Here is a 25,441-nt window from a genome sequence, read left to right as displayed (position 1 = left end):
AACTTTTCTTGAAAGTCAAGTTTACATACAATAAGATTATTATGCCCTCTGAAAAAGCTCAGATAATGATGTCAAGGTTTTGAAAGTTTCTGATTGGTTAATTGACAACATTTGAGTTAATTGGAGGCACAACTGTAGAATTGTATTTAAGGAAAACCTCAAACACACGGCTTCCTTGTGTGACAACATGGGAAATTCAACAAGCCAGAATCAAAAAAAAAAAAAAAAAAAAAAAGCCAGATTACAATTTGCTAAATAACCCTGGGAAACAGACACATTTTTGGAGAAATAAGTCTTTCTAGCAGACCAGGGGCCTCATGTACAAAGACTTGCGTGGAAATCATACTAAAACATTGCGTACGCACAAAGCTGTAAATGTGCGTACGCAGAAAAAAATTCAGATGTATGAAACACTGTGTACGCCGAATCTCACGCATATTCTTTTGTACATCCGAATGAACCTGAAACTGAGTGCAACATGCACGAGCACAAAACCCCTCCCTGCCTCCTCCCCCGTATGAATATGCTAATGACTATACTTTGGCAAATCCCAACAAAAAAGCAAAGGCAAAAGCAAGCAAAAAGAGAAACTTTGAACAGAATGTGAATTGGAGGTGCTGCTTTCGGAGGTAGAACGGAGAAAAGCGGTGTTATTTGCAAGTTTGTTCTCCGGAATTAACAACAAAAGAAAAAAATATAGTGGGAGAGTTTAGCTGATGCGGTTAACACAGTTGGGTCTGAACATCGCATCGAGTGAATTAAAAAAGAAATAGTGTGATTTATAGCTGTAAAATGTTGCAAAATTCTTAACAGTCTCAGTGGCACAGCTTGTAAGATGCAGGGTATCATGTTTTGACACGTCCGAGCATGAACTCGGTTCGAATCCAGCTTCTGATGAACTCTTTCTTCTTTTTTCTCCCGCTACATATAAGATTTTGCCAACTATTTATCACGAGAAGGACAAGTAGGAATCATTAATAAGTCTGTGCATCATATTTTATTTACACATTTATTGAATGGAAATGTTTCTGATTCACGCATGTGAATTCATCTTCAGATAGTGTCTTTATAGCAATGTGCGTGCAGTAGATAGCTCAGATTACATTGGGAAAACAGGCGACCGCTGCAAATTGCGTTTAATGTTTAGCTGGTCAACTGTATGGTATGGAAACCTTATATACCTGCTAGATGAACCCGTCTCATACAGCTGCCATTGCAAGGCTCAGACACTTTGTAGAGAGTAATTTAACACAACTGCCTCTAGGAGTCGCCAATGGAAATAAAACACACACGCACAAAAAATGTGCGTACACCAGCCATAAAGCTGCATAAAGTGCTTTAAGGATAACAGAGTGAATGTTTTGGAGTGGCCATCACAAAGCCCTGATCTCAAGCCTGATCTCAAGCTTGTGCGAGCAAAACAAATCTGACTCAGTTACACCAATTCTGTCAAGAGGAATGGGCCAAAATTCCTGCTAACTATTGTGAGAAGCTTGTGGAAAGATACCCAAAACAGTTATACAGTTTAAAAGCAAAGCTAAAAAATAGCAAGGTAATGTATGTAAAGTTTTTGACTTCTAGAAATTAATACAAAATTCTCCAAAAAAGAAATTCTCTCGTTATTCTGGCATTTAGCAAATGGTCTGTAATCCTAACAGACCTAAAATATTTAACGTTTTGTAGGATTTACCATCAGACATTTAAAAAAAAATGGGTATGTTCCTTTTTTTAGAGTGTATGGAAACTTCTGGTTTTAACTGTATGCGTATTTGAATCTCTAATCCTAAAATAAGTGTTATTTGTATGAAAGCACAGATAAATTGTGATTCATGACATGCACTGCATACCTCTTTCTGTGCCTCATCGTACACCGTAAGATTTGAATTTTAAAAGTTGATGACATGTGCTCTGAACGCTCTAAACACAAAGGTGTGATTTGTACTCTTCATGGACCAACAAGTGCTGATCACACCGGTGTGATCGTACGCTTTAAAGGGTTGAAAACATTAATACACACTACAATACAAGTAAAAATTAAAACTCAAATCTCCAGTAATGTATAATACTACAGTGACAACGCAGTGAATCTGATCATCGTATTGGAAACACAACTCTTGGTCTGAAGCTCAAACGGAGCAAAGTTTGGATGGCCACAAAGTCTAAGCGATACGCTCTAAACACAAATCAACTGCAGTTACTCTGCATATTAAGAAGGGGACTGGTTTAACATCAAACAAAAACGATACACTTCACCTCTCTGTAAATAACGGAATGCCCTATTTAAAGAAAGAGTCCCTTAAGTGTATTAAAGTTGTTTACTTTCCACTTACTTCACAGGCTTAGCTGGAAAATGTCAGATATGCTAACCATCTCACTTTTTACAAGTGGAAAAATCAAAGTCTAAAGCTGTGAGTCAATGCTTGCTTCAACATGCGACGCAAAGGCTCTAACTAACAAACTGTGTTTATGTGTGTGCGTAGATTGATTTGGAGAAGCTCCTGACGGATCTAAAGGTGAAAAGCATCACTCCTGTGTCTCTGTCTCTGATGCACACGCTCAGTAGTGAAAGCAGGCCGCAGGAGATCAGCCTTAAAGCCATGGAAATCAGGACTTACCGCCTGGAGCTGAGCTGAGTTCATGCAAAAGAGCCACAAGGTTGTTGTCTTCAGCCAAGGACTCGGTAAAATGATTGTCAGCAGAAACCTTAAGCTTCACAGCAAAAGTGCAATATGAAATCTCCAAGAATTCCCAACCAGCTCTCTCAGGTTCTTTTAACGCAACGTGATGCTTTTTATTTGTGATTCACTGTGCTGAGACATTTTGCACTGTGAAGAGAACAAGTTTGTTTGTTTTTTTTGGGCTGGAAGTGTTGAACACATTGGGGCCGGTGCTAGAATCATTCTCGTTTCTCTGTTACTCGGTGAAAAGAAAAAGCACCAGAGGATTTTATTTGTTTTTTATCCTCACAATTCTCCAATGAAAGTTAATATATATATATATATATATATATATATATATATAGAGAGAGAGAGAGAGAGAGAGAGAGCGAGAGAGAGAGAGAGAGAGAGAGAGATTGTAAATTTTGATTTATTTTGAGTTTTTCTACTATAGTTTTTATTTTGTTTATAGTTTTTCTTTATTAGTGCTTTATTCATTTGATTTTTGTTTAGTTTATTACATTAAATGTGTGCTGCAGTCTTGACAACACAACCTGGAAGATTTTACTTTTAATGCTAAAACATTAGTATAAGATCATAAATCATGCTCCATGAAGATTTTTTTTTCTAAATATATAAATATAAATACTTCTTTATAAAAACTGAATATTTATTTAGTAATATGTATTGCTAAAAAACAAATTGACACTTATTTGTGATCCAGGGTGATAAATGTTTATCGCAAGCAATTTATAAATTGAAAAAACCATGAAAAGCCACACTGGGGTGTCCACGGAGTCTTCAAAAGTATTAAAAGTTTCTAAATCAATTATAAGAAAATTAAGGGTCTTAAAAAGGTATTAAAAAGTATTTTTATGAGGCCTGAAATTTAGTTCAAGCGTTGTCCAAAGTGTTTGACTCCAAAAAAGCAAATATTTATTTTCCTTCTAATATTAACAATGACTTGCTCAATCCACACCATTGGTTTGTCCGGCCAACCTCCTCGTCCGGGTGATGTTACATAATTTGTGACAAACACAGGAAGGAGATGTAACGCTCTCCACATGTCGTGAAGCCATAGAGCGTAACAGACGACAAAATGGGAAAATTAAAGTTTGTGCACTCCTGGTTGGAGAAAGGCGAGTTTAAACGGGGGCTTAAATCTGAGCTCTGTTGCATGGTTGTGCTTCATTGATTTATTTAACTACAACTGTTTTTTAACAACTGTTTATTAAGTTAAAGGTTTGATACCGATTAGAACTTGAAGTGGTAATGAGGGTCTTTAAAAAGTCTTAAAAAGGGTATTGAAATTATCTTTAGGATTCCTGCTTCCTTTGATTCCTTTAGGATTCCTCCTTCTTTGGGTTTTTGACATCATGGTTGCTGCACTATTTTGTTTTATAGTTTATATATATATATATATATATATATATATATATATATATATATATATATATATATATATATATATATATAATTTTTTAGTGCTTAATTCTGTTTATTTTTATTTAGTTAATTACATTAATGTGGAAGTGACGCAGACATTTTTTTTTGTATATATTAGACACGCATCTGATGCTTGTATTTGCACCAGCACACATCCACAACATCATACATTGGGTTAAATTAGACTGTCCAATCTCTGTGTTCAGACCATTATTCCACTTTATCTGTTCAGCTAAGCGAACGGATCCGACCCTGTGATGTCTGACACAGTGATATTCCAAGATGGCGACACCCTAGGTCTAAAAACTGTAGTAAAACATGCCATTTTTGTCAAAACGGTTACAGTAATCGAGTTTAAGATATTTTTATTAAAGTGGAAACCAATTTACAAAATAAGGTAAACCTGACAGACTGCTTTACTTCCACATTAAATGTGTGCTGCAATCTTGACAATACCACCTGGAAGATTAATTCTTCTTTTAATGTGAAAAATCATCTGAATATTTAGTAAAGATCAGAAAAATCTCAAGTTAACCAACAGTGAGTCAGTCTTTGGGGTTTTGACATCATGGTTGCAGCACTATTTTATTATTGTTTATTTTATTTAAATTTTATTTGAATGTTTTTATAGGAATTGTTTCTTTATTAGTCCTTAATTAATTTTATTTTAATTTTGTACATTACATTAAATGTGTGCAGCAGTCTTGACAACACGGCCTGGAAAATTACCTTTTATGTGAAAAATCATTAGAATATCAAAGTATAGATCATGCTTTATGAAGATATTTGATACATTTATTAAAACTGAATGGTTGATTAGTAATTAATTTGGCTAAAAAAGAAACTGAAACATATTTGACTCCGGATCACAAATAGGTGTAACGCAAACTATTAATAAAACGAACAGACTTATGAAAATCTCAAGAGAACAATAGTAAATCAGTTTCTGGGGTTTTGATATCATGGTTGCAGCACTTTTTTATTTTTTTTATTTTTATTTTAGTTTTAACTCACAATTGTGCCTTATTCTTACAGGGTTGGGGTTGTCTTAATGAACATAATTTTTAAATACATTCTTTTTAAATGTTAATTATTATCATTATTTTCATTGTTGGTTGCAGCATAACAAAACACTACCGTAGATGGTTTTGGCTAGTAATCTTTTAAGGATTGTGTATCTTTAAAAATCAAGCATTTACAAAATGCATCATTTGGAATGCAGGTCATGGTCTGTATTGTGTTGTGTTCTGTTATTTTGCTTTCTTGCCCCTTGATCATTTTAGCAATGCAAATGACTGCAAGAAATGTGTGTTTATCACATTCATTTAAATGGACAATTCAAAGGGGTACTTCATACAAAGTCCAAATGTACTCCTTCTTAAATGGACCTCAAACCTTTATGAGTTGATTTCTCCTGTTGAACACATTGGGAGATACTGGGCCTGTTTCAAAAAGGAGGTTCAACCAACTCAGAGTTGAAACTTGAACTCTGAGTTGATTTAGCGAGAGATTTAAAACTCAGTTTTCGGTTTCAGAATAGCGGATCTGAATTAGGTCAATCAACTTTGAGTAGACCAACTCAGAGTTAAGCGCGCACACCACGACTATAAAAAGGCATTATCAATGGAGCGCAGATATTACGAGTGACCATGGCAAAATCTAAAAAAAGAGATCACCGTTTTCTCCAGCTGAACTTGATGTGCTCATGCAGATTTATAGCAAATATGAGCGTATATTTAAAAAAGCAACACCACTGCATCAGTGAAACAGAGACTGTTACAGTTATTGCTTAAGTTTACATTTAAATTATTTAAATATTAAAGTGAAATATAATAAGTTAGAATGTTCTAAATAGGGCGTAGGGGGATAAGTGGGAATAGAACACAGCCAGGAACTGTTTCTAACTACAGCTCCAGAGCTGGAGTAGCGAGTGCTCAAGTTTGCGACGCAGTTTGCGAATGTTCATTGGAGCAATGGATTTGGAAAATGTCAAACCAACAAACTATGTTTGTAACGACGGAACTTGCGACCTTAGTTGGCTAACGATGGTTTTGGGAAACGCACCCCAGGTTAGATTCACAGAGTAAGTTACCACAGTAACTGACTGTGAGTTAAAGTTACCTCTCTTTCAGAAACAGGCTTGACTTACCCTGCTTTCTCCAGTATAACAAACCTGCCATTTTAAACGGAAAACCCAGAGTTTCTCTCATTTCAGGGTTAAAATACTTCACTTAACCTCCTTTTTGAAACGGGCCCACTGTCTGGTAACCAGGGAAAAACAAATACTGTAGAAGTCAGTGGTTACCCATTTCCAACAATCTTCAAAATGTTTTCTTTTGTGTTTTGTGTTTTTAAATATACAGTTGAAGTCAGAATTATTAGCCCCCCTTTGATTTTTTTTTTTCTTTTTTAAATATTTCCAAAATGATGTTTAACAGAGCAAGGACATTTTCACAGTAGGTCTGTTAATATTTTTTTTTTTTCCGGAGAAAGTCTTATTTGTTTTATTAATATTTTTTCCTGATAGTCTACAGAACAAACCATCATTACACAATAACTTGCCTAATTACCCTAACCAGCCTAGATAACCTAATTAACCTATTTAACCCTTTAAATGTCCTTTTAGGCTTTATAGAAGTGTCTTGAAAAATATCTATTCAAATAGTATTTACTGTCATCATGACAAAGATAAAATAAATCAGTTATTAGAAATGAGTTATTAAATTGTTTAGAAATGTGTTGAAAAAAATCTTCACTCCGTTAAACAGAAATTAGGGAAAAAATAAACAGGGGAGCTAATAATTCAGGGGGGGCTAATAATTCTGACCAACTGTAAATACAGAGTATATATTTGTCATCTTTTCTGTCTTCATTTGTTAATTGTATCCAGTCGGAAGGATTGTAAATAGGTTTTTAGTAGCAACACAAATTCACCAAAGGTCAGTGACTACGCACTAAAGAATGTCTATTGAAATGATCATTCCATTGTTTCCACAGACAACTATAATTATCATTGAAGAATTAATATATTAGCACATATAAATATAAAATGCATATATTTATATCAAAAATAATATAAATTGAGGTTTAGTTAAAAAGGGTGTTTGATCGTAAAACATATATTATGGTTATTATAAACTTCATGTGATTGTTTGTGAAGTTTATGAATGAAAATGTTCTTTTTAAGACACATGAACTATGCAAATGTACTTTTTTGTCTTATGCAACAGTGATCTATTTTTTTAGGGTTTATTTCAAAAACGCAGACTTCCTGTTGTCAGAAATACTGAATGTTTTTCTCAAAATTATTATTATTTCTTCTATATTTTGAAGGAAGAGCTTATTTTGTCTTTACTCTGGGTGTTTTTTTCTCCTTTTTTCTGTTGGAATCAAGCGTGAAGGATCATTTGTTAACTTGCTACTGTGATATTTTGGAATGTTAATTGAGTTGATTCAGCATTATTTTTGAATGAAAATGTTGGCTGGTGTTCGGTTCTGTCGACCAGTCAGAAGTGCTGTGATCACTGTATTTTAACTAGCTGCTTAATTCACACTTTTATGACCAAATTGGTCCGTGACTGTAGTGAATCGGGATAATGACAGCAGGTCGATGCTTTTCGACCCTGTGAGAGAATTCCTGTTTTTTTGTTTTGTTTTGTTTTGTTTTTTAATCTTGAGAAGTGTGGCAACTGAAGAGTATTCATCTTTTTACCACATGTTGCCAATTACAATTTTTCAACCAACGATGATCTGTCTGTCTGTCATTAGAGAAAAAAATTTCAGAAAAAAATAAAAATAAAAATTGTTGATTCTTTTAGTTTGTTTGGATTTCTGTTTTTAGACTCAATCTTCATATTGCTTGCAAATTTAGAAAAAATGTATTGTTTTTAGTAAATGTATTATTTTAGTAATGTATTTTTTTTTTTTTTTGAGTATTTATTATTCTTAAAAGTCCCATGAAATTAAAATGTTAGTATCATTTTAGATGTTAGTATCATTATAGTTAGTTTTTAGGACATCTATAGGCTAGTGTGCCCTAAAACAGTGACAAATTCACATTTAGAAGATCTAAAACTGATACAAACATTTAAAGCTTGTAGTTTGTCACTTTGTCTAATCACAGTTTTCAATTCCAGTTCCTGAAGGGCCACAGCTCTGCACAGTTTAGTTCTATCTCCAGTTAAACACACCTGATCTTACTAATTGAGTCCTTCTGGCTTGTTTGAAACCTACAGGTAAAGCTGCGGTCACACTGGACTTTTCTCTCTAGAGACTTCCATTTTATATGCACGCGAATGTGTCAGACCGGAAACGCCAGCTCATGCGACAAGTTTCACAGTCCGCTTTGGTGGAAAGTTTAAGCTTAGTGAAGTCTGACCTGCTAAAAAGCATCACGTGACTGTGTGAGACCATAGACTGTAAAAAATATGGACGTAGTATCTGCAACGTCACCCATAGGTTTCTGAAGAGCGCAAAAGAAGCCACAAGTAGGCGCGGCCAACCGTCGCCATTTTGTTTGCGCGTCATCGCACTCACGGCGGGATACCAAACAAGGGCAAAGAGGCGGAGAGTAAGCGGAGCTACAGACGCCTGCTGGCATTTTGCTTGGAGCTGGTTCAGACACACTTTACTTTGGGAAAACGCTTAATACTTTATCACCTGTGACTCGTTTGTATTCTGACCACATGTGCTTTGCTGTACACTATATTAATAAAATGTTTAGTCTTTCAAAAACACTGCTGTAATACATTGAGCCACTAAGTATTGTTCTAATGATGTTTTTCTACAGGAGGAAAACGCAAATTACTTCCAAAGACTTCAGATATAGTCCGTGTTGGTAAATGCAGACTATTGATGACGTCTAGCATAACACTGTATGATAACACTTCAGATGACACATCTACAGTCCACATCTAATCAATCTGTCAGGTTTTGCAGTGCATTACAGCTCTAAAGAACATGATAAATGATCTTAAATAAAACAAATGCATTAAAAGAGATGGTATACAAGTATATAACGTTACTCACATGGGGAAACGGAGGCCACGTGAATGGTTTGTGAGTACAATTAAGTGCACACAGCATCCCATATTATCTGATAATTGTAGAAAATAATCCCAAAAGGCAACTGACTGTGTAAAGCCACATAAAACAACACAAAAATTATCAAGCACTTGATAATTACAGGCAGGTGTGTTTGATCAGGGTTGCAACTGAAATCTGCAGGAAGGTCGATCTCCAGCAACAGTGTTGGTCACCGCTGATCTATCAGTCTGCAATGTTGCATTAAACTACGGTCACAATAGAGTTTGTGTGTGCGAAATTCTGTCGTACTGAGCTGCCAAAAGGGGCGGGATTAAACAAGCTTATTAGACATTTAAAAAAGCGAGCGATTGCTTCATGTTTTAAATTTCTGTCCAGAGAGATCATGTTTTGATCCTTGACTGGTCTCACGCAGTCAAGCGATGCGATTTCGCAGGTCAGAGTTCACCAAGCTTGAACTTTGCACCGCAGCAACCTGCAAAACTTAAAGCATGACCCTGCGTTTCCGGTCTGACACATTCGTGTGCGTATGAATGGAAGTCTATGGGAGGAAAAGCCCAGTGTGACCGCAGCTTTACACCAGAGTTGTACAAACTTGGTGCTGGAGGGTTGGTGTCCTGCAGATTTTAGCTCCAACTTGCCTTAACACACCAGCGCGAATGTTTTTAGAAAGACTAGTAAGAGCTTGAAAGGCTATCGTGTGTCTTATTGGGGTTGGAACTAAACTTGAAGGACACCGACCCTCCAGGACCAAGTTTGGGCACCTTTGCATTAGATGATATGGCATTTTCAGATCATAAAGCGGTCACTTCTGAGATCACTTTTACCCTTGAAATAAGCAAATGATGCATTGTCTCCAGGTGGTTTCTGGCACCATCTTTTCAAATCTCCTACATGTATATAATTCTGGTATGTCACTAAGGTCTTCTGATCAGTTTATTCTTTCTGTACCAATGTCCCAGTGTAAGTGAAGTGGGGATCGGGCTTTTGCTGTTTTTGCCCCAAAATACTGGAACAATCTTCCACCCCGAATTAGACACAGTCCACCTTTATCTGTTTTGTTTTTAAAATGATTCTGAAATTGCATCTTTGTTCTTTAGCAGTTGAGCCTTTTTAATGTTGAGGGGTTTGTCTTATGCTTTATTTGTTATGCATTTGCTGTAGGACTTGTTATTTTAATTAGTATTGATTGTGTTCAGCACTTAGGGCGACATTGTGTTGTAAAAAATGTGCTATATAAATAAACCAACTAACTAACCAACTATATTCAAATATGATTTCTCATCAATATTAAAGAAATACAAGATAAACAGGGTTCTTCGGCCAGGAAAATCTTTAACAGTTAACTTCACTGACACTGATTACATTCAACAAAAAAAGAGAAATTACCCTTGTGTGGATTTTAAATATTTCTAAGTTTCCTCCATCTGCTAAAAAAAAAAGACATTTTGAAGAATGCTGGTTGCTTGCCAGCATTCTTTAAAATATCTAATAAATATTAAATAATATTTGTGTTTAACACAAGGAGGAAACTAAAATGAGTTTTGAACAAGTGAAGGGAGAGTATAATGACAGAACTTTAATTTTTGGGTGAACAATCTCTATAAATCATAAAAGATCAAAATTCTTGTAAAAACCACCAGTAACTTTCCTTTTTTCCCAATGATTATTTCAATGAGTCCCTATAAAGGACAGGTTTCAAACTGGGTTCCTGGAGGGCCGCAGCTCTGCACAGTTTTGCTCCTACCCTATCCAAATAATCAAGGTGTTCAAGACTAGAGACTGTTAAGCAGATATGAGTTGGAGGTGGTTGGAGATAAACTATGCAGAGCAGCGACCCTCCAAGAATTGAGTTTGAGACCATTGCTGTAGAGGGTTAATGCAGTAAAAACATTCATCATTTTTTTTAATAAACTCATTAATGAAATGTCTCTGATGAGCTACTATATGGTTATGATTGTTTTTAAAACAATTCTTTGCAGTAAATCCCTGTTGATTCATTGTAACTCATAAGGTTTTGTGTTCTTTTTGACCTTTTCCATACGCTTCTGTATGATCTTCTCCTCTTCCTCTTCTTTTCTCAATTCCAGCTCCGTCTTTTCCATCTCTTCCTCTCTTTCCCTTATTTTCAATTCTTTTTGCCACTAAAAGATTTGAAATAGATTATTAGCAATTCTCTACACTCTTGCTTTATTATTAGCTCATTGAGAAACAATAGCAGCAAGAAAAAAAACATCAATACTAAAGATAACTTCAAAATACAGTTAATCAAGTGGTTAAATTAGGTATTGCAGTTCAAACACAAATCAAGATTCCATGCAAATGCAGGTTGCCAGATTGACAACACCAACATGATGGAGTGTGCATTATTATGATGCCTACACCAACTAAAATAAGGAAGAGGCATTATTTTTCACTTGAAATTTCTAATTGCAGTTTTAACTACTACCAATCACCTCAGGTACTGATTATGTGTTTTTTTTAAGTGTTATTGCTGCCAATGTGAGCTTGAATAACACTTTACATGGCATTTCTTGCCATACTGAAAGCAGCAGCAGAAAGTTCACCTTGGATCATAAAATAAAATAAGCATATTTAAAACTGAATGCTAGAAATATGAGCGCAAACCAACAGGACAATTCTGCACCATTCTTGAATGGCTGTATTTAAATGTTTCTGTCATGTTTTATCTGATGTAACCAGAAAAATTGCTTATCACTAGAATCAGTGTTGTTAAGATATTGGCTGCATCCAAAATCGCATACCTCCATACTATTAATTTTGCTAAAAACAATATGCGAGCCGAGTAGTATGTCTAAATTCATAGAATTCGAAAATCAGTATGCGAGAAGTACCCAGATTACCTACTTCCAGAGAAATTCTGAAATTTGCATCCGATGGACGCTACACTATCCCATGATGCCCCATGAGAGAATTCATTAATAGGAGTGAAGCGACAGGACTCGAGTAGGTCACATGATAATGACAAATTGGTGGATGTGGTACGAGTTTCAGGCACTGCGGTGGCGCAGTAGGTAGTGTTGTCGCCTTACAGCAAGAAGGTCGCTGGTTCGAGCCTCGGCTGGGTCAGTTGGCATTTCTGTGTGGAGTTTGCATGTTCGCCCTGTGTTCGTGTGGGTTTCCTCCGGGTGGTCTGGTTTCCCCCAGAAGTCCAAAGACATGCGGTACATGTCAACTGGGTAAGCTAAATGTCCGTAGTGTCTGTGTGTGAATGAGTGTGTATGGTTGTTTCCCAGTGATGGGTTGCAGCTGGAAGGGCATCCGCTGCGTAAAACATATGCTGGATTAACAAAAGGACTAAGCCGAAAAGAAAATGAATTAATTAATTAATTAATAATATGAGTTTCATTCATACTGCTCACATTCATACTGTATAGAGCGTACATTTCTAACGGCCGAGAAGTACATTTAAAATCAAATGCACTACCTACTGAGTAGTAGGCGGATTCAGACACAGCCATTGTGTTACAATCTAGTAATGTAATGTTTCGATTTTTAATGGTTATGTTATACATGTTGCTGTTCTGCAGAGGTCACATTTGTATACATTGTAGCAGCCTTCAAAACTCAAATAAAACACGCTGTTTTCCACCATAAGGCAACACAGAGTGCTGAAATATAATTGGGTAAACTGCCTGTGGGCAGGTTATAGAGACCAAAACAAAGATAGATTTTCTGACATGCAATGCACTTTTTCAAAGCAGAATAACTTGATCTTTTTTTCTGATAAACAACTGTTCACTTGCATGTTTCTAACATATTATATCTTTTTATGCTTTAGAAGAGTCAAAAACGTACACAGCACTTTTATCCTGTAGTTATGACCACTTAACACTGTGGCTAGCTGACAGATTACTTAACAGACTCAAAGGGAATTTAATACTTACTTGATCTTCCACAACTTTAATCAGATCGAGGTCAGTCCTGGTTCTAAGGTCCATATGAAAAGCTCCCCGTTGACCATGTCTGAATAAACATGATATATATTCGAAATTAGGGGAAAAAGGGTAACACTTTATTTTGACGGTCCATTTGAATATTAGTAGACTGTCTGCCTAATATCTGTTGATACTGCTGCTTCAATAGACATTCAACTGACTAGAAGAAACTTTGCAAGTACATTTCAACTTACACTATCCCTAAACCCAACCCTAACAGTCTACTTATAATCTAATGAGAATTAGTTGGCATGTTGATGCAATAACTTAAATTCAACAAACGAACCACAAAAAAAAAAAAAAAAAAAAAAAAGACTAACAAAGTACAGTGGAGATACTGTGACATTTGGTATTTGGATGTTTAATAACCTTTTTTGTCTGTGTAGAAAATTATTGTAGTACTACACTTAGACTCCCGCTTAAATCTTATTTAGTGGAGCAAGTTTTTATACCAAATGTTTTAACACTGAATGCATAATAAAATATATTATTTAAGGATCACTATGAAGCATCAAAAAACTAAATAATTAAATTTTTATACTAAGCCTCTATTCAACTTGTAGGTTTTATTCAAGTCAACAAGAAATGATTTCACTTTTAAAATACCATAATATTTTGTAGCATCCAATTTTCCTCTTATCTTCAGTATATCATAGGCATGATGTTTCACTGTTTCTAAAATGTTTACCTGTTTTTTGTTCCATTACTCATATAACCAACTCAAACGATATTCCATTTTAAACTAAAACATGAAAATTTGTTGAAGAAAACTTCAAAATCCCATAATGAAATGTAAAAGATTAAATAAAGAGAAAACACCAGTGAATAGCAAAGTATGTGAATCTTTAAAAAACTGTGCTGATGATCTTAGTAAGTATTAAATATTAAATACTAAATATTGGCCAATATTTTACAACTACGATATATACAACTATGTACATATAGACAACTATTAAAGAGGTCCTATAATGCTCTTTTGCAAAGTTTTGATTGAGATTCTGTTTGGGGGTGTGAGAGGGGTCTGGATGCACACCTGGTGCAGTGCAATCTGAGCTGCATCCAATGCTTTTTAATGCGCTCACCTAACCCCACCTCTAACCCTATCCTCACAGTGACGTCACTCACTCCATTGAGTGCATTGTGTCTGGCATTGCATCGCTGAGTGATGCAATCTCAGCTTGCATCATAAAGGCTGCATCCAGATACTACTGGGGGGTGTACAGGAACATGCTCTCATGATTGGTGATTGGAAAAACTCATTTTTTTTTGGCATAATTTTAATTATTACAATATGTTTCTCCCCAGACTGGCACAAACAGCTCAATTGGTTCTGGGTTTGATGAAAGCCCACCCTCCAAAAAAATAAACGTGTTGTGATTGGTTCGCTGTTCTAATGCAATGTAATTAGTGAATGGTTTAGATATCGTTTTAAAATCGTTTTAGAATTGACATTTCTGTGTGGAGTTGGCATGTTCTCCCCAGGTTTGCACCTCTGGGTGCTCCAGTTTCCCCCTGTACAAAGACATGCAATACAGGTCAATTGGCTGTAGGCTAAAATGTCGGTAGTGTATGAGTGTTAATGACTGTGCTCCAATCTCTCCAACACGGTGCAGGCTAACATGTAGGGATCCATCAGCCATCATATATCAACAAATATAATTATTTTTAAACAACAAAATACATGATACATATATTTGAGTCAGAATTTCAAATATTTTACAATGTAATATATTTTAACCGAGAATACTGGTCAAGAGGATTGCACAGACTCTTTGCACACACCGATAGCGAGGCATCACAGTGGGAACCTTATTGTTCTTATTGTCCCCTCCTCATTCCCAAACTATTTGAATTTCCGTAGGTAAAATTTGGGTTTAGTGAAATCATTAAAGGGCACCTATGCCAAAAATCATCCTTTGTAAGCTGTTTGGACAGAACTGTCTGTATTGTGTCCACTGTCATATTGGGATGATAAATTTCCTGATTGGAAATTTATTTTGAGGCCCACCACAACGTGACAGGACTGTGGTTTTCCCTGCCCACCAAACTGATTGACAGGTGCCATGTTTCTAAAAACATGTATACACATCTACAGAACATTTTTTAGCAAATAAACTTGAAATTAAAATATTTGCTACAACTCTCTCTAATTTTTATAACTTTTATCATTTTAAAATGTTTTTAAAACAGTGCATGTTTGTAATAAAGACAGTGAAGCGCTGTGTAATTCTCAACTGGTATAATCACCACAGCCACATGGTGTTAGTACATGCTAATATATGTGTGTGTGTGTGTGTATTGTAAACAACATTTTTGTAAGACTCATCATTTCAGAAAGGCTTGAATAAACACCACAAATACATGAAATAAACTTGGTATTTTTGACTAATGAGCTGTATTTTAGCTCATACCTTTCAACAGTGGGATGTGAAAATAAGGGATGTGCCTACCATAATAAGGAACAGGATAATTGTGGGATAGAACTGTAATTTATCAGAGAATCCTGAGAAAAATAAGAGGGTTTGACAGGTATGTTTCAGGTTCATCCGAGTCAGTCTCTGTCATTGACATCTGTTTATCTGTTGTAATGCAGGAGAAGCAAACACGCATATGGGATTTGTGGGTGGGGAGAAGCAGCTCATTTGCATTTAAAGCCACAGGCTACAAAAACAGCCACAATGTACTCAGACAGCAAAATGGGCATATTCTGAAGGCTATAAAAAATTACCTGACGAGTATTTTCAGGGGAAAACTTTACAGACACATTTTGAAGACAACAAAAGCTTATCCTACATCTTAAAATATGGTACAAGGGGTAAAATGGGTGCTCTTTAAATCGTTGTTGTCAAAATAAGCCATGTGTTATACAAAATATCTCCATTTTGAGTGGAGTGGACTATGAGACTTTTTATCTTAATATATGTTTTACACCAAAACATTAAAAGTACACACTGAATTCAATTAAAAAAGTAAAAAAGCACAACAGGACCCCTTTAAAATTGTAGCCGAAAGAACTAAAGAACTTGGTGCAACTCAACTATGTTAGCATACCAGTTACAATATTTAGAAGAAAAGGCCAATAACCTTGGTGTCTTGAAGGTGTCTTTAGTGAAGATGTGGGGTGTGTTTGGCTCTGTCTGTCTTCTTCCAGCCCAGGCGGTGAGTTGGGAAGGTTTTACTCTGTGCCGGTGGTCTGCAGAACAAGCACTCAACTGAACTGGAGGGCAGATCTTGGAAAGAGCATGTGCCAAACGCCTAGTAATCTGTTCGCTCACTGCACATACACATGCATTATCTGTGCGTGAACTCCTTATCCTCTCCCTGTGCTTCTCCAGGAGCCTTTTATCACCCTGGAAAAAAAGATAATAACAGGGAGAAAGTGCAGGTCCTATTGATCATACGAAGGCTGGAATTAAGATTCTGTTCTTGACTAGTCTGATTTCATGGGGTCAGAGTTTAATGCAGTGTTGCAGTAGATGAATGTTTAAAAGCACTACAATGTGCTTCAGTGTTTTGTTCATATTCAGATGTGCTTTTCTTTCTGATGCCTCACGAACTCTCTATTATCATGTTACCTCAGTGTTGGGCATATTATAGCTCTTTTTATATTTTAGACAGAATCTACATAAGCCTCATGTATTATTCATCTGGCTTTTTTCAGTTGCTTGCTTGTATTTTGTAGACAGTGCTGTAAAGACTCCATTAAATAGTATGGACATAAATGTATATATATATAGAAAGCTGGCTTAATATTCTTTCAATAGTTCAATAGCTTTTAGTTGACATGCTAACAGTTTTTAAAACAAACAAACTGTTTTTAAAAGGTACAGTGCACCCAGAAAGTATTCATTGCGCTTCACTTTTTCCACTTTTTTTGTTACAGCCTAATTCCAAAATGGATTAAATTCATTTATTTCCTCAAAATTCTACACACAATACCCCATAATGACAATGTGAAAAAAAAAAAGATTTTTAGACATCGTTGCAAATTTATTAAAATAAAAAAACTGAAAAAACACATGTACAGAAGTATTCACAGCCTTTCCCATGAAGCTCTAAATTGAGCCCAGGTACATTCGGTTTCCACGGATCATTCTTGAGATGTTTCAACAGCTTCATTCGAGTTCACCTGTGGTAAATTCAGTTGATTGGACATGATTTGAAAGGGCATACACCCGTCTATATAAGGTCCAGGGTTGACAGTGCATGTCAAAGTACAAACCAAGAATGAAGACAAAGAAATTGTCTATAGACCTCCGAGACAGGTCGAGGCTGGGGATGGTTACAGAAATGTTTCTGCTGCTCTGAAAGTTCCAATGAGCACAGTGGCCTCCATCATCCGTACGTGGAAGAAGTTTGGAACCACCACCAGGACTCTTCCTATTGCTGGCCAGCCATCTAAGCTGAGTGATCCGAGGAGAAGGGCCTTAGGCCCCAATTACACTAATGCATTTTCATTTAAAACACATAAGTTATGCTATGGTTTCGCCGTCCCGCCACACTACGCTGGAGTTTTCGAGCGCCGAAAATGGACCACTTTGGAAACGCTGGAGAGGCCATTATCATTCTAAAATGCTGCTGCTCTGTCTTAGTTTGGATGGGGGAAAACGGAGACATCTGAAAATGGAGGCGGGGCAGCAGAAATTCCCCTCTCTGATTGGGGCTTTTCCTCAATATTAAGAAGCCTACACACAGTTCAGTCCTGCATCCTCTCCTTGTAAGTTCAGACTTCACAAGTTTGATATGGAAAACAGACTCCTGAGGACATGTCTGGTAAATCTTCAAAGAGAATAGTTTACTATAACCTAATTCACATCACCCTGGCTACGTTGTTTCACTATATCTTAACAATAAAAAGAAAACATGATATAAGGAGCGCTATAAATACTTTCCGGATGCACTGTATATCTCAAACGTTGCAGATCTTTTACATTTGCAAATGCACTGAATTAAAAGTAATATTTGTAAAAGCCTAATCAGGGCTCTTGAGTGTTTGTAGGGTAGCAGCAGGAAGCTGGAGTACCTCAATGATTGTTGCAGCATTAATGACGCAGGGCTTTGTCTCCTGGTTCAGATGTTTCTGTAGTGCTGACCAAGCCGTATTCCTCAGATCTTCCTGAAGAGTGATTTTCTGGCTAATCTGAACCAAACCCTGAATCACAGTATACCTCAGCCTCCATTTGTCTTCATGCACTAAACACATAGATATCTTAATGATAATTACTTTCAGGATATTATAAAAGACAGTCTCACCATTGGGCCTCCCAAAAAAAAGTACTTCCTGCAAATATTTCAGTAGATGTTAGTTGTCCTTGAGTTCACAAATGAATAATTGGTGTAGTTTTTCATGTTAACAATTCACTAAAAATAATCCACAACAATATATTTTGTCTCAACAGTACAAAAGATATTTCTTTGATAAAATTAACTTAGTGGGTGCTTCAGAAATGGCTATTAAATGAAAACTAAATTGCTATCAGTCACCGAAGATGATAAACATGGTTTTTAATCATCAGTTCTGCTTCTATTGGACATGTTTGCTGCCTACCACAGATTCTATTATCTATTCAATGGACATTAACGGAAATCCACTTCACTGATTTGAGTCGTACCTTACAGGAGATGTACCCATATAAACTGGTTATAGGGGTTCCTCAGGGTTCAGTTTTTGGAACCCTTCTCATCTCAATGTACACCAAAATGTTGGAATTCACGATACAAGCATAGGTTTTTTTTTTTTTTTTTTACCACTGTTACGCTGATAACACACTGCTCTATTTTTACTTTCAACTGGATGTTTCAACAGTAGCTGCATGGATCTCACACAGCCTGGAGAACATCACAGCATGAATGCAAAATCATCACCATCTGCTTAATCTGGCAAAATCTGAGCTTCTTCTTTTCCTTGCAACTCTACATCATAATTTCACCATCCAGCTGGGGTCATCCACAATTATCACTTTAAATTCAGCCAAAAAGGTTTGCTCTACCCAACATTAGAAAGATTAGGGGTCACACTTTGTATTGATGGTCCGTTTGTTGAATTTAAGTTACATGGCATCTACAGGCTGACTAATTCTTATTAGATTATAAGTAGACTGTTGGGTTGGGGTTAGAGTTGGGGATAGTGTTAGTTGACATGTACTTGCAAAGTTTCTTACAGTGAGCTAAACGTCTGTTGAAGGAGCATATCAACAGATATTAATCGGACAGTTTACTAATACTTAAATGGACCATCAAAATAAAGCGTTACCAGATCAGGTCCTTCTTCAAAAAGCAGGATGAACAACTTTTTGTCCAAGCACTTGTCATTTCTAGGCTGACTATTGCAATGATCTACTGGCTAGGCTTCCATCATGCGTGGTTATTCCATCTCCTGCACTGGCTTTGGTTTAAAGCTCGCATCAAGTTCAATACAGCCTTTTACCTCCTTCCTACAAGTCTGCATCACTTCCAGAAGCCTGTGGTTTGTATCTGAGCACTGCCTCGTGATATAATTTCAAGAAGGACTTTTAGACTGTCTAGATCCTTTTAATGCACTTTGCTGGTGGAATGAATCTTCCCAATTCAATGCAGATGGCTGAATGCCTTACAACAATAAAAAGACACTCTTCTGTGAGAACTTAACTACATCACCCCCTTAAATCGGCTTTTCATGTTTTCCTCAATTCCTTCCTATTAAAGCGTGTATAACTCTAAGAGTATAACAGCACTTCTTCTGAGTGTTGTGTCTTTCTGATGAATCATTTGATGCCGTTGTAAGCTGACTTTCTATATTTAAGTCACTTCAAATCAAAAGCATCTGCTAAATGAGTAAATGTAACGTGTAACAATGTCACACAATCAAAAATCCAGGCCAAAACCATGCACTCACTGCAACTTTCAGACACCATCTTTACTTCCTAGCTCAGGTGTCACAGAATTTAAAGCAGAGGGCTGTGAGATATCAAAGGCAGCTAAGGATATATCTATGCTGCCTTCAAAAATCGATCAGATGAAAATACTTCAGGAGACAGGAAGTGAAGCAAACAATGGAATCGAACATTCCTTGATGCCTTCCTACCTCAAAACGTATCTGAAGGCAGCATTTTATCCAGTGTTCAAACATAACCCTAAACTCCCTCTAGGAACATTTTTGGACCCCAATGTACTAACAGCTTGGTCCAACATAAAATCTCTGTTTTGTTGTTAAAAAACTGACTGGATTCACTAAAGACAAAAAAAAATAGTTTTGCAGCAGACCTCATTGCACACTACCCTGACAAAAGTCTTGAATCAGCGTATGCTTCTCAGCTATGGTGAGTTTTTTTTTTCTCCCTACAGTGCATGCTGGGAACTATGGATGAATGTCGTATGATTGTCTTACATGTACTGCAGCTGAAAAAAATAAAAATCTCTAACCACTGTTGAGATAGATACACTGACTATTGATGTCTGTGTCTCTAAAGTGATTCAGACGCTCAATGTATTTTACTACAACACCACCGCTGAGATCCATTCTCTTGAAAAACACTGAATTTTGTTTCCTATATGATAAACTATCATCTAAACATAATTTCTTGTAGAGTTACTCTTATCAAGAGTAAGAATTCACACAGGATCAATCAACTTGATCAAATGTGCTCTCCTTATACTTGTCATTGCAAGTAAAGAAAATTAACATGAGAAATCGAGTCCAAGTAAATCAACCACTTTTCTCCATGATGGTGACATCAGGCGAAAAAAAACGTTTTTTTTTTTTTTTTTGTAAAATGTAAATAACTAAAACGGTTAATTCTCAATAAATCTTATATGGACTTTTGTGAACATCTGACAAAGTCCATTTAAGTCCATTCAAGTTTTAGGATAATAATAACTTGACTTCTAGTTGATCATTTGGATCAGAAGTGGCTTATATGAAAGGCAAAGGACTCTTAATTGCTCTTTTTTTTAACCAAAATAAAATATGATCATGCCTTGATTTTTGATTATTTAATTAGGACAGTATGACTGTATCTGACTTTGCTGAGACAAGTCTTGTCAGTTGTCACTTAACAGAAATAAGGTAAAGTATAGAATATAAAGTCATGGTGCAGTGGAAAAAGAATTAATATGGTGTATGACTCTCATGAGCTTAGAGGACTGCATCCATACATCTCTGCAATTACTTTAATAACTTGGTCATCTTGAATGGCAAAGAAATTGTTCTTGCAAGACTCCCATAGTTCATCAAGAATCTTTAAATTAATCTTCAATGCCACCTTACCCTGGACATGATTGATAATGTTCATGTCTGGTGACTGGGCTGGCTATTCTTGGAGCATCTTGACCTTCTTTGCTTTCAAGGAACTTTAATGTGGAGGCTGAAGTATGAGGAGCACTATCCTGCTGAAGAATTTGCCCTCCCCTGTGGTTTGTAATTTAATAGGCAGTACAAATGTCTTGATACCGCAGGCTGTTGATGTAGCCATCCACTCTGCAGATCTCTCGCACATCACAATACTAAATGTAACCCTAAACTTTGAATTTTCCTTCACCAAACTTGACTGATTTCTGTGAGAATCTTGGGTTCATGCAGGTTCAAATAAGTCTTCTGCAGTATTTGTGATTATTGTGATGCAGTTCAACAGATGATTCATAGAAAAAAAATCTACCTTCTAATCTACCTTTTCCAAATTATCAACTAGAGGTCAAGTTATTATTTGTTGCTCTTACCACTGGGATCCACAACAAGACTTTTTTCAGGTAGTGTACATGCATTTGCATTTCAGACACAAACTGTATAGACGGTGAGTAAATAAATGAGCATCAGTGGTGTTTGTGCCAGGATTTAATGCCCATTTTGTGCCTGTGCTGATAGTAGATTACACACATCTGATTGTAATAGGCACTGTTTTGTTTGTAACCTAATTTGCACTGCTCTTTGAAGATTGCATTGTTCATTATGGAAATGAGCTGTGTCTGCGTCTTGTCAATAGATCACCTGCAGAACTCTCCACTGATGATTTAATGGAATTGAAAAATGTTCCCTAATTTGCTGTTTAGTAGACCTGGCACTTTGTGTGCACATCTATTGAACTTACGTTGTTTTAGTAAGGTTATAAGTCCTCCAGAACATCTGCGAGTAGAAGAGATTGACTTTCCATTTAATGCGGTTTTCCTAATTTCAGTACAGTGGCTGTTCTGGCAAATGTTGATCAAAATGGAGCAATATATGTGCTCCAATTGCCAAGGCCAGGATGCTGTCTGTGATTCCGTTTCCTGCATAAATAAATAAAAAAACATCACTTTCACACATTTTTACAAATTATACATTTTTATAAAGCCTTAAAAGGTATTTCATCCCAAAATTATTGTTATCATTTACTTTTTCTTCATTTGTTTTAAACCTGTTCCGAGTTTCTTCGCAAATTTTTGCTTAGAGTGGTGTCAGAAACAAGTTTAACTCTATAGTTCATAATTCATTTTTTAATTGTTTTTTAAAAATAAAATATTTCTATTGTGTTATTTTCATTTCTTTTTATTGTCCGATTCTTAAATTTATCAAATTAGTCACCAAGGTCAATGGACAAATTCTGTTTTTTTTTTTTTTTTTCAAAATACATTTAAACAATTCTTGAATGTGTAGGGGAGAGCGGAGCACAAAGTAACACTTTTTTCTTGCAGCCAAATAATAGGTTTAAACATACCAGATTTTTTACCAACAACACACAAGCCTTTCCTACAAATGAGCACTGAAAGTATGACAACTGGACCAATGGTTTCTGTGCAGTATTGCCAAAAGTGCCAGGAGTAAAAATGCTATTATTTACCCTACATGTGGGGCAAGTTGTAACAGAGGGCTATTGTGACACATGCTTCAAAAGTCAGATTTCACACAATTTGTTTAAATTAATGTAACTTTAACCCTCTACCGCACAGTGTTACCATATGGCAACATGATACTTATGTTCATTTCCCTGCCACTGTTTCTTTGAGACCAACATTTTTTTGTTGTTGTTGTTGGAAAGAGAAGACTTTAGTGTAGCCAATGATGTGCTTTGGTTAAGTCATGTGACATGCTATGGTTTTCTGTGGCACGATTTCTGACAGACTGGCTTTATTGTGAGTAGTTGTTTAATGGAAATGTAAACCAATAAAAACATAGCATCAAATTATGTCAGATTAAAAAAAAAAAAAATCTAAAATAACATCTCCAGTAAATTATGATGACATATTCACAACTTTTTTGTAAATCGATAAAATCTGTGTGTTGCCAAATGGCAACACTGTGCAATAGTGGAACATGCAATATTCTAATGGGTTACCTAGCTAGCTAGGTCAGCTGTGAACTTTTAAGTTATAACCATTTGAAAGCTAGTAATATAATGTTGATTAGTCGTGTGGTGATGGCATTTGCATTATGGATAAAATCTAGTTTTAATGGCAATACTACTTTTGAATAGGTATGAATACTGGGAACAGTGTATAAGCGAGCACCACCATGTTCTATAGTAAGTGAAGGAAGAAAAGGACAGAACTGGCTTTTCCTGCAGATGAAATTGAGGGTGAGATGGGTTTTGGTGACCATGAGGACGATGCAGAATAGACATTTGATAGAAACAGTTCAAGTAAGTTAGCTCAGTGGCAGATAAGACAGGTGTAGTAAAGTGTATGTAGTTTAATATATGAATATTGTTAGCTAGTAGCTACATTATTCTGATGAATCTGGATATACTAGACTTGTTTTTTATTTGTTATAATATTTACTAGAGAAAATATTTATATTTACTGGATGTTGTATACATGATAATACAATATTGGGTTTGTTTTTAATAATATTCAGCAAAAAAGAATGGAATGAAAGCTGTTGGAATATGAGTTGCTGGAAAGTATGTATAAGGTGTCTTTATAAGTTCTATGTTAAATCTTATAATACTGCAACACCAATTAAATCATTAAATTCATTTACATACATTGTTGGGATACAAAATCCAGTGTGAATTTGAAATTGAATTCTTTAAAATTTCTATAAAACTTTTCTTATAACACTTTTTGTGTCAATATTTTGGTGGTCAAAATGGCATCAATGTGTGGATGTCAAATAGACGTCAAGGTTTTTACATCAAATTAATTTGCTTGTTTTATTAAATATGTTTTTTTGACGTGTTTTGGCTTCAAGGAGCCTGGAGCCTGCTAGGTTGTAAACTGCGTACATCATATTTATTTAAGCAATGTATTAAAAGCATTTTATTTTACCTGTCTTTGAGTCATGTGAAGATTCATAAGTGCTTGAAGGCACAGCATACTAGATTTGGCAGCCTCTCCTAGAATCATCAGTCCTAACCCACACTCGACCCTGAAAAGAGGATTTTTTTAACGTACAGTTCCACCTATAAGCTGCTTACATAACATAAAAAACCTGAGAAAAGTATCTCACAAACAATTGACGCACCAGTTGTCATGCTGAAGCTTATCTCTCAGCAACATAAGCTGTTTGATCACTTGAGGGAGCTGAGTGCCATTGTTTTGCACACAGTGATAGCTGAGAAGGCACTGCCGTAAGACCTGGTTAACACCCAGCTCTCGTGCTTCTACAGAGACCTGCCAGTCAAACACATCTTCCATTCAGTGAATCGTTCAGCACCCCTGCATTGATAGTTGACCTATAGCTTTCAAACCTGCGCTGCATTATCCTCTGTAAGTCTGAGACCACACAGAACCTCCCAGACGCACAGCATCAACTGAACAGCAAATAACATGTCGGGGAACTCTTGGTAGCGTGTCTCACACGTCAACAGCTCTGTCAACAGATAAAGACAGCTGTAAAGTTTATATGCATTCCAGTGATTCCACCAAGACTGAAACATCATTTACCTTTAGTTTTTTTTATTGTAGAGCAATGCCAGTGTTATGGCTGTGACATTTGCAATAAAAACTTAAAACATATATTCTGACAGAAAGTATACACTAACCGGTCACTTTATTAGGTACACCTGTCCAACTGCTCAACGCAAATGTCACATTTCACAAATTTCTACATTTAGGCATGTAGACATGTTCAAGACGATCTGCTGCAGTTCAAACTGAGCATCAGAATTTAAGTGACTTTAAATGTGGTACGGTTGTTGGTGTTTGAGTATTTTAGAAACTGTTGATCTATTGGGATTTTGATGCACAACCATCTTTAGAGTTTACAGCAAATGGTCATAAAAAGAGAAAAAATCCACTGAGTTCTGTTGGCACAAATGTCTTGTTGATGCCAGAGGTCAGAGGAGAATGGCCAGACTAATTCGAGCTGGTAGAAAGGCAACAGTAACTCAAATAATCGCTCATTACAACCGAGGTATGCAGAAGAGTATTTCTGATCACACAACA

At 36.1% G+C, this 25,441-nt stretch overlaps 2 protein-coding genes and 2 long non-coding RNA genes across 6 annotated transcripts in view; 1 reads left to right on the top strand and 3 right to left on the bottom strand.

The window, feature by feature from the left end:
* The window catches only part of man2a1 (mannosidase, alpha, class 2A, member 1), a 178,848-nt gene extending 175,874 nt beyond the window's left edge, over positions 1–2,974 (top strand). Inside the window, 1 exon segment of the mRNA NM_001110027.3 lies at positions 2,481–2,974. Within this exon segment, the coding sequence (NP_001103497.3) occupies positions 2,481–2,633 (153 nt within the window). The 3' untranslated portion in view covers positions 2,634–2,974.
* The window catches only part of LOC137490176 (uncharacterized), a 331,069-nt gene that overhangs the window by 281,756 nt on the left and 23,872 nt on the right, over positions 1–25,441 (bottom strand). The gene's annotated exons all lie outside the window — the stretch shown is intronic.
* Positions 7,563–10,578, bottom strand: LOC141385632 (uncharacterized). Its single transcript, XR_015491902.1, has 2 exons — positions 8,852–10,578; positions 7,563–8,798 (listed from the first exon to the last, which is right to left on the bottom strand). It is a non-coding gene; the product is annotated as an uncharacterized LOC141385632 (long non-coding RNA).
* The window catches only part of tmem232 (transmembrane protein 232), a 32,726-nt gene continuing 18,320 nt past the window's right edge, over positions 11,036–25,441 (bottom strand). For 2 of the 3 annotated variants that reach the window (XM_087252897.1, NM_001100053.2), the window contains 8 exon segments: positions 24,745–24,866; positions 24,519–24,667; positions 24,323–24,422; positions 22,168–22,345; positions 18,129–18,298; positions 16,190–16,455; positions 13,055–13,133; positions 11,036–11,290 (listed from right to left, as the gene is read on the bottom strand). In XM_087252897.1, the coding sequence (XP_087109023.1) occupies positions 11,144–11,290; positions 13,055–13,133; positions 16,190–16,455; positions 18,129–18,298; positions 22,168–22,345; positions 24,323–24,422; positions 24,519–24,667; positions 24,745–24,866 (1,211 nt within the window). In that variant the 3' untranslated portion in view covers positions 11,036–11,143. 3 annotated transcript variants of the gene reach the window in all.

The sequence above is a fragment of the Danio rerio genome, chromosome 5, assembly GCF_052040795.2.
Source record: "Danio rerio strain M-AB ecotype USA chromosome 5, GRCz13ab, whole genome shotgun sequence".
Lineage (NCBI taxonomy): Eukaryota > Metazoa > Chordata > Actinopteri > Cypriniformes > Danionidae > Danio > Danio rerio.
This window is presented reverse-complemented; position numbering and strand designations above follow the sequence as displayed.